This window comes from Humulus lupulus, chromosome X (assembly GCF_963169125.1).
Source record: "Humulus lupulus chromosome X, drHumLupu1.1, whole genome shotgun sequence".
Classification (NCBI taxonomy): domain Eukaryota; kingdom Viridiplantae; phylum Streptophyta; class Magnoliopsida; order Rosales; family Cannabaceae; genus Humulus; species Humulus lupulus.
In genome coordinates this window covers 12,512,772-12,521,100 of record NC_084802.1, presented here as the reverse complement: position 1 = coordinate 12,521,100, position 8,329 = coordinate 12,512,772, and the positions used below count along the sequence as shown (strand labels likewise).

At 32.8% G+C, this 8,329-nt stretch overlaps 2 protein-coding genes across 4 annotated transcripts; both read left to right on the top strand.

The window, feature by feature from the left end:
* The first annotated feature begins 536 nt into the window (after nucleotides 1-536).
* Nucleotides 537-3,103, top strand: LOC133805321 (large ribosomal subunit protein uL3). Its single transcript, XM_062243457.1, has 6 exons — nucleotides 537-665; nucleotides 1,079-1,173; nucleotides 1,462-1,572; nucleotides 1,655-1,959; nucleotides 2,124-2,533; nucleotides 2,645-3,103. The coding sequence occupies exons 2-6, from the start codon at nucleotides 1,089-1,091 to the stop codon at nucleotides 2,901-2,903; spliced, it is 1,170 nt and encodes a 389-aa protein (XP_062099441.1). The 5' UTR covers nucleotides 537-665; nucleotides 1,079-1,088; the 3' UTR covers nucleotides 2,904-3,103.
* Nucleotides 3,104-4,380: 1,277 nt separating this feature from the next.
* LOC133804542 (succinate dehydrogenase assembly factor 1, mitochondrial) lies at nucleotides 4,381-6,718 on the top strand. 3 transcript variants are annotated; one of them, XM_062242698.1, is made up of 3 exons: nucleotides 4,381-4,656; nucleotides 5,127-5,199; nucleotides 6,149-6,718. In XM_062242698.1, the coding sequence occupies exon 3, from the start codon at nucleotides 6,222-6,224 to the stop codon at nucleotides 6,513-6,515; it is 294 nt and encodes a 97-aa protein (XP_062098682.1). In that variant the 5' UTR covers nucleotides 4,381-4,656; nucleotides 5,127-5,199; nucleotides 6,149-6,221; the 3' UTR covers nucleotides 6,516-6,718. The 3 variants fall into 3 exon arrangements, with proteins under 3 accessions (XP_062098682.1, XP_062098683.1, XP_062098681.1); XM_062242699.1 differs by lacking the exon at nucleotides 5,127-5,199 and having other exon boundaries at nucleotides 6,154-6,718; XM_062242697.1 differs by lacking the exon at nucleotides 5,127-5,199 and having other exon boundaries at nucleotides 4,388-4,656.
* The last annotated feature ends 1,611 nt before the right edge of the window (nucleotides 6,719-8,329 follow it).

The following is an 8,329-nucleotide window of genomic DNA, read 5'->3' as shown; positions in this document are numbered from 1 at the left end:
AGAAAAAAAAAGATGAAAAAAAATTAGTAGAAATAAAAAGATTGGGAAAAAATAGAAGTAAAAATAAGTAAGAAAAAAATAACTGAAAAAATAATTAAAAATTATGGAAAAAAAAAATTCAAAATTAAAGAAAACATAACTATGATAAAAAAATGTAGCATTGTCATATTTTAGTTAGTTACAAACTATGTTTTTCATATTTTAATTTTTTATTTAATAAATTTTTCCATACAAATTAAAAAATATATAATTATCATATTTTTGCATATTAATGTTATAAAAGCCACATTTTTTAAAAATTCATTTATTTTTTTTTACTTCCAATTCTAAATCCAAATCCAACCAAATTATTCAACCCCATTAACTAGACACAAATAATTAAACATTTACTTTGGCCAATTTTTGAGTCTTTATTTTTTATTTACTCCAAAAAATATAGAATAAGAATGTAAAAAAAAAAAGACTGTAAAAAGAAGACCTAAATATAGGGATGGAATAGATTAAAGAAGGCCCATATTGAAATATGAAGATGGGTTTAAACTCAATTAAAGCGAAATATAGGATACCTTTGCAAAATAAGTACTATAAAAACATATCTAGGGTTTTAGTCGTAACCCTTCAGTCTGGTGCAAGTATAGCTTACCTTCGCCGCACGAGAAGCTCAGGTTTTCGTCGCTCCCCTCTTCTCTTTCTCTGTTCGTATGTTTGTTGTCCATGATAACAAAGTTGAAAATGATGATCTTTCTATTCATTTCCCTACATTTGTGGTGATAGGCAGTGTTTGAACTTCAAGCTTTTTTTTGTTAAATTTAGCTGGTTATCAACATTTTTTGTGCTCTCTTCTGTTAGTATGTGCTCATATTAGATCTGCATTTGTGGGTTTTCATTAGATTGTTTTCACGTCTGAAGGTAAAAAATTATTGGGTTTTCATTGATCTCTGTTTTAGCACCGAGGATGTAGAGCTTATTTTTTTGTTTGATTAATACTCTTCATCTTATATCCTAATGTGAAAAAAAAATAGTGTTTTTTTTTATGTGGGTTCTTTTAATAAAATTATATTTTTGTTATTGCTTGTAGGAAGAAGAGGATGTCTCACAGGAAGTTTGAGCACCCCAGACATGGTTCTCTTGGATTTCTTCCAAGGAAGAGAGCTGCCCGCCACAGAGGAAAGGGTAAGTTATTTCTAATATATTTTAGTATTTGTTTTTTTTTAAACATAAATCACAGAATAGATTTAGTTTGTTCAAATGTTTAAAATCTCATTTTCAATTTAATAACTCAAGTGTCTTTTATGGCTAAGCTATGTATGGTCTTTTTTTTGTTTTGATAAATTTGGATTGGTCCTGTTGATAAATGGTTAATTAAAGCATTTGTTTGTTCATTTGAATTGTATATATTACATTACTGCACCGTGTCTTTTACAATCTAAAAGCCTTGCTTTGTTTCTTGTATTTGTGCAGTGAAGGCTTTCCCCAAGGATGACCCAACTAAGCCCTGCAAGTTGACGGCCTTTTTGGGTTACAAGGCTGGCATGACCCACATTGTCAGGGAGGTCGAGAAGCCTGGATCCAGTAAGTGACTTTCAAATGATTTAATATTCTTCCAACTTATTCATTTACTTTTGTCTTATGAATTTTGTTATAATTTATTTAGAGCTTCACAAGAAGGAGACATGTGAAGCTGTGACAATTGTTGAGACACCCCCAATGGTTATTGTTGGTGTTGTTGGTTACGTGAAGACTCCACGTGGTCTTCGTACCCTGAACACAGTCTGGGCTCAGCATCTGAGCGAGGAGGTGAAGAGGAGATTTTACAAGAACTGGTGCAAGTCCAAGAAGAAGGCTTTCACTAAGTACTCCAAGCAATACGAAAACGAAGAGGGAAAGAAAAGCATTCAGGCACAGCTTGAAAAAATGAAGAAGTATGCTACTATCATTCGAGTTTTGGCTCACACTCAGGTGCTTTCCCAAGTTCTATTTTGATTTGACTTTTTCTTTTTGTCCTCACTGCTACATGTGGTCTTTAGTTAAAGAACATTGGGCAGTTGTAATTTTAATTTTTTGAATTGGCTAATTTTCTTTTGAATCTTTGCTGATGCATCTGTTTTGCTGTGTATATTCAGATCAGGAAAATGAAGGGATTGAAGCAGAAGAAGGCTCACCTTATGGAGATTCAGGTCAATGGTGGTTCTATTGCTCAGAAGGTGGACTTTGCATATGGTTTCTTCGAGAAGCAAGTCCCTATTGATGCTGTCTTCCAGAAGGATGAGATGATTGACATCATTGGTGTGACCAAGGGTAAGGGTTATGAAGGTGTTGTTACCAGGTGGGGTGTTACCCGTCTTCCTCGTAAGACTCACAGGGGTCTTAGAAAGGTGGCTTGTATTGGTGCCTGGCATCCTGCCAGAGTGTCCTTCACAGTTGCTAGGGCTGGACAGAATGGATACCATCACCGTACTGAAATGAACAAGAAGGTCTACAAGCTCGGCAAGGCTGGGCAGGAGTCCCACACTGCTGACACCGAGTTCGACAGGTTGGTAACATGTGACTAAATAAATTTGGGAGGCTGGTTATTTTTAACATGGGATTGAATTTGTTTTACAGTTCTTTGTTAGACAATTGTAACATGTTTAATTTTTATTAGGACTGAGAAGGACATCACTCCCATTGGTGGGTTCCCTCATTATGGTGTGGTGAAGGATGACTATCTATTGATCAAGGGATGCTGTGTTGGACCCAAGAAGAGGGTTGTCACCCTCCGCCAGTCGCTTCTCAAGCAAACCTCTCGTGTTGCTCTCGAGGAGATCAAGCTCAAGTTTATCGATACCTCCTCGAAGTTCGGGCATGGACGTTTCCAGACAACACAGGAGAAGCAGAAGTACTATGGAAGGCTCAAGGCATAATTTTGCAAATTTGGAAAGAATTTTGGGCCATCAAAGTAAACTAGGAAGTTTCAGTTTTTATGATTGTGAGATTCTGTCGAGACAGTTTTGCTTTAGTTTTATGTATTTTGAATATTTACTACTGCCTTTGATGCCTGTGAGAATCTATTGGTTTTCGTCAGAGTTAATTTTGGAATTAATATAATCAATTTTCGTATTAATTTCTTTGCTTATTTTACTGTCCACATGTTGTTCTATCTTGATGGACAACCATGAAACCCAATCAATTATTGGTTGTCATGGCTCATAAACATCAAAACTGAGATCATATTGAGGCTTTACCTTATTCATGTAGTACTTGTTGACTGATACAATCTGGCAGGAAATGGACTTATTTGGTACATGTAATTGGTGCCATATATTGTGGATGCAAGCATTAAACTTCTACTTTTGGAGACTTATGCTCTGGTTGTGGCAATGACTCTTGTTGTGCGTCATGTTTTGAAGAAGAGCATTCCTATAACTGAAGAATGATCAAGGCTTGATTATGAAGACCTTATCTACATAATCTTTATCTAATCCAAAGAAAATAAAATTATTCTTTCATGTAGACCACCTTTAAAACAAGAAAGAAAGAAAGAAAGAAAAAAATAGAGAGAAGATGACCACACTAGTTACCAAATGCACATGAAGCTTTTGAAGTGCAAGGGATTTGTTTAATTGTCAATAATAAAACTTAACAAGATAATACAACATTAGATTTCATGCCTAATGGAAAAAAAATATCAATTATCAATTTAAAAGAGAGAAAAGAAAGAGATTATGAACAAATTAAATAATGTCCAAATTGTTTTGATATAAACTTGAGCTATCATCAACTCTTATAATAAATGTTTTTTTTCTTTATCACAAGTGGTGCCATCCTTGGCTTTCTTTGTAAGTAGTGTTGGGTTGGAATCGAAACTTATAAATTACAGGTAGTGTTAATTTAACTTTTTATATATTTATTTAAGAAAAAATAAGAGTTTCATCAATCAAGAGACAAATCTCAAATACCATAAAGACATATAACTAGTAATTTAATATGCAAATAAAATACAACTCATCATAGAGTCTAAAATATCTAACTTTATCACTGTGTTAGGCCACTAGAATCCTTCACAGATCAGTGAAAAAGACCAAACATGACAAAGTGAATGAAACACCATCAAACAAGATAAACAGAACAGAACAGTAAAAATGACCAAACATAACAAAATAAATGAAATAACATCAAACAAGATAGATTACAAACCACTAAACAAGTGAAGTTATTGGTCTTGTGTATTTGCATTGTTGTTTGTGTCTCCTATATTAGTATTAGTGGTGGTAATTTTGCTTCTTGCCACTTTTTTTCAACACTTGTTCCTCTGCAGTTGTAACAAGGATGTGATGTCATCATTGTAGAAAATTAAAAAGTTGTGTGGATAGGAAAAATGTATTTGTGTTAGCATGGACAATAATGTAGAGTAATTGTATCATGTAATAAATTTTCAAAAAAAGAAAAAATCACGTGAGGGGCACATGCATTGCTCATTAACAGCTACAATAGTTTAGAAGTGTCAGCAGCTCAGCCACCCGAACCCGAACCACGGAAACGGCAGCAGTAGCTAACCACCGCCACCGCGGTCTCGCTCCTCCGATTTTAGGCCCTAAAATCTTCCGAGATTACACTTCCTGACCTCAAACTTCTCCACCTACACTTTCTCTCTCTCCTAAATTGTTGTTAACAGAGGTACGTTGCTTTTGTACAGAATTTCGTTTGATTCATAGACAAGTTTAACATCAAATTTATTGAGTTTGGAACTTCTTTCCGATCGATATGCATAAATACCTTGATTATAATCACAAAGTCGAACCAAATTAGCATTTGGGTACATTTCAAATGGTATTATATTGCTGATCTTGGAGAGATTGTAATGCTCCCGGTTCTTCTGGGTACCTACTTTTTTTTTGGAACCACGCATTATATGTTTTTGTTTACCACTTTTTCTTGGAAGGTTAGTCTATGATGCTCAGTTATGGATGTATGGAAGCAGGGATACGATTACTCTTATGAACTGTTAAAAGATTTGAACAAAGTCTGCATTTTGTTTTTGTAATGCCTACCATATGTTTGACGGAAGTCCTCAGTGACCTTCATAGTGAAATTTTCATATTCTCAAAGAACTTCCTGACCCTTGTCCAATTTTTCTTGTTGCCCAGTTAGACCTATCAAACACTTGAGCTGCATAGATAATTCCTTCAATGGTTTCATTTAATTACATTCAACTCTCCTGTGAGTTATCAAATCTAACGTTTTTGTTAAATTTCATTGTGCCTGCGACTTTCTAGAGCATTGTCTAGTATAAACTCTACTTTAGGTTCAGTATCATGAGCTCATACAATGATGTTTGACTTTGAAGTTTTACAAGCTGTTTTGTATATGATAATGATAGCAAGAGATGTCTTTTTATGTCTTTGCAATATTTACCATCAAGTGGCAATATATTGGTGGTTTGTTGTAGCTTAGAATATGTAGCAAAATCTCTCAGTATCAGTGAGCTTTGTTTGTTGTCATTCCAATTAGAAGTTGAATATTTTTTAGCTAAGAATATTTGGCAAAACGTTGTCTAAGATTGTTGATTCCAGATGACTAGTAAGTGGCATAGGGTTATGACTGTTAAGACTTTGATGACAAAGGACAAGCTTTTCCATCTTCTAATCGTTTCTGCCTTGTTGCTGAATAGTTTTAGCATGTCGATATTTGATAAAGTTTATCTTTACAAAACTAATAATGAGACTCAGTTTTCTGCTTTTAAGGTTTTTGTTCCAGAGATTTGCTGCATTTGAGGTTTTGAATCATCGTTTATCTGCTTTGACTAATGTATGGTTAACTTCGGCAATTAGCTCACACTGCATGAAGCCAATAAAACTGTAGAGAACTCATCTAACCCAATATAATATCTGAAATCACTATGAAATATGATCTAAAATCCAAAAGAAGATAACAGTTTTATCTATTAGAAATATGTTCTAATTATGTTACATAGGAACTTCTTGTCACTTGAACGTTAACTCTTCAACATTCCAGCACCAACCCTTGCTATATCCTTACTTCCAGTGTATGATTATGTGTTTACTTTCTCAACTATTTTTGTAACCATGTCCTTAATTTTCAGTTCTCAAGCAGTATAGTTGGTTTTACATCTAACCAAAATTTCATTCTGAGGTGTGTTCTTTTGCAGAACAGACGAAGAGAGCATTAGAAAACTACTCGACACACAAAAGAAAATCTAGTGCCTAACATAAGTAGATTCAATGGCACCTTCCGGTGGACCAAGGCTTTCCGGGATGCAGAAACAAGTACTTAGCCTGTACCGAGAGTTTCTGCGAGCAGCGCGTTCAAAATCTGCTGAGGATAGATGCAAAATCGAATCGATTGTGTCTACAGAGTTCCACAACAATGCAAAGCAAGTAGATCGCAAAAATTACATTTACATCGAGTACTTACTTCGTCGCGGTAAGAAGCAGCTTGATCAGCTAAAGAGCCCTGCTACGGTTGGTTTATCTTCCTTCGATGTCAGTTCCCCTCAAAACAAAACACAACACTAAGGTTTGAAATAAGAAAAATAACTGATTAGTTGCTCTTATTTTTCTTGCTAAGTTGTCAAAATTCATCATATTTTTTAGTGGGGTTATGAAGGAAAAGTTCTAATTCATGTATTTTTTGATTTACTGTGTGGACTAATTTGCCTCTTCTGCAAAATGTACGGAAAGTACTTCCAATAATAATAAAATGAAAAGTTATATAACAATTATTCATTATCTAAATTATGCTAATAGATTGGAATATATCTGATTTCTTTCATTTCAATAATATACACATGATTCTTGAAGATGTAATCAAGTTTCCTAAACTAACTCCTATATACAAGGAATATCAAAAGCATAACACACCAAATGAAAATAGAGAATCAATAAAAATTAAGATACAAATCATAAATAACCATTTGAATCAATCAAGTCTTCAATTAATTACTTCCTCCATAGTTGATACATATTTTATAGGAATATAGTATACATTTTTTTTAATCTCATTGCCTATTTACACCTTTTTGATTTAGTTAATACTAAACACTATAGAAATCAGTATAAAATATCAATTATGCATTATATTTTAGTCAAATATATTTTTAATATGACTAAATTTTTCTTATTTTAATTAGATGATACATTTAATATATTAAGAAAATGAATTCGAAGTTTGAAAATAAAATAAAAATAGTTTAAAAAATTATAATTAAAAATATAAAGTTAAAATTTGAAATTCGGAATGTCTTGCCCAGATCGTGCTTGGGGAGTAGTGGAGAAACACCTATGTACGACAACGAACAGTCCAAGATTGAGTCTTTTAATCTATTTTATTAGTTTTAAGGGTATGACCATGTATGTAATCATACCAAATCTCCCATAATTCGGCTTTGAGTACGAAACCTTTACTTAACTTGGTTAATTACCTGACCATCAAATCACGTAAAAATTTTGTTATATTTTACTTTTTATTTCTTAGTTGATGAAATCTCGCCTCAAACATATTATTTATAATATTTTATTAAAAACTAATTCTTATAGTTTTTATAAAAAGTTATATATTTACCATTTTTTATTTTTACTTTTATGATTTTTGGTATTAATTTTTCCGTCAACTATCAAATTAATATAAAATTTAAAGGAAAGAAGATCAAACACGGGGTATTTACGTAATTCAGACTATTAATTATTACTAGTATACAAATTAATTGTATTGGGACGAAGAACTTGCAAATCTCAATTTTTCTTACAATTTAGGCAGCGTTTTTGCATACACTAAAAATTGGGATCCATTTACAAGTGATGCACTAGTCCTATTTATAGACGACTGGGGATTAAGCTCATTTATGTGAGCTGATTACAATAATTTTTCCCATTATGGGATTAGTTATGCATAATGAAGATTGCCTATATATTAAATAGGTTATTGGACCTCATTAGGATAGTGGAAATTAGATCCTTTACCCATTTTAAATGATCCACTTTAATTTTTACCCATTATTTTTAACTCTTATTTTAGTACCCAAATTTTTAATTAATGTACCCATTATACTCCTCCAATTACATACTTTTTTTTCCTCCTTAAACACACTACAATTAGAATGCATTTCCAATTTAACTATAATATGACACATATAATACATATTACAATAACACTTAGAATCATATACTAAAATAAGGGTAATTTGAGAAATCTCATAATAATAATGGGTAAAGTTCAACTAAATATATTTAGTGTCTAATTTTAGTTAACTACTCTTAAAAGTGGGTAGTTCTCAACTTTTCCCCATTAGATACTTGGCAGGCCCAATACGAGAATGACAAGCCCATTACTT

Coding starts and splice junctions, on each gene's coding strand:
- LOC133805321 (XM_062243457.1), top strand. CDS start 1,089: ATGTCTCACAGGAAGTTTGAGCACCCCAGACATGGTTCTCTTGGATTT. Junction 1,960..2,123: donor GAGTTTTGGCTCACACTCAG/GTGCTTTCCCAA, acceptor GTGTATATTCAG/ATCAGGAAAATGAAGGGATT. Junction 2,534..2,644: donor GCTGACACCGAGTTCGACAG/GTTGGTAACATG, acceptor AATTTTTATTAG/GACTGAGAAGGACATCACTC.
- LOC133804542 (XM_062242699.1), top strand. CDS start 6,222: ATGGCACCTTCCGGTGGACCAAGGCTTTCCGGGATGCAGAAACAAGTA.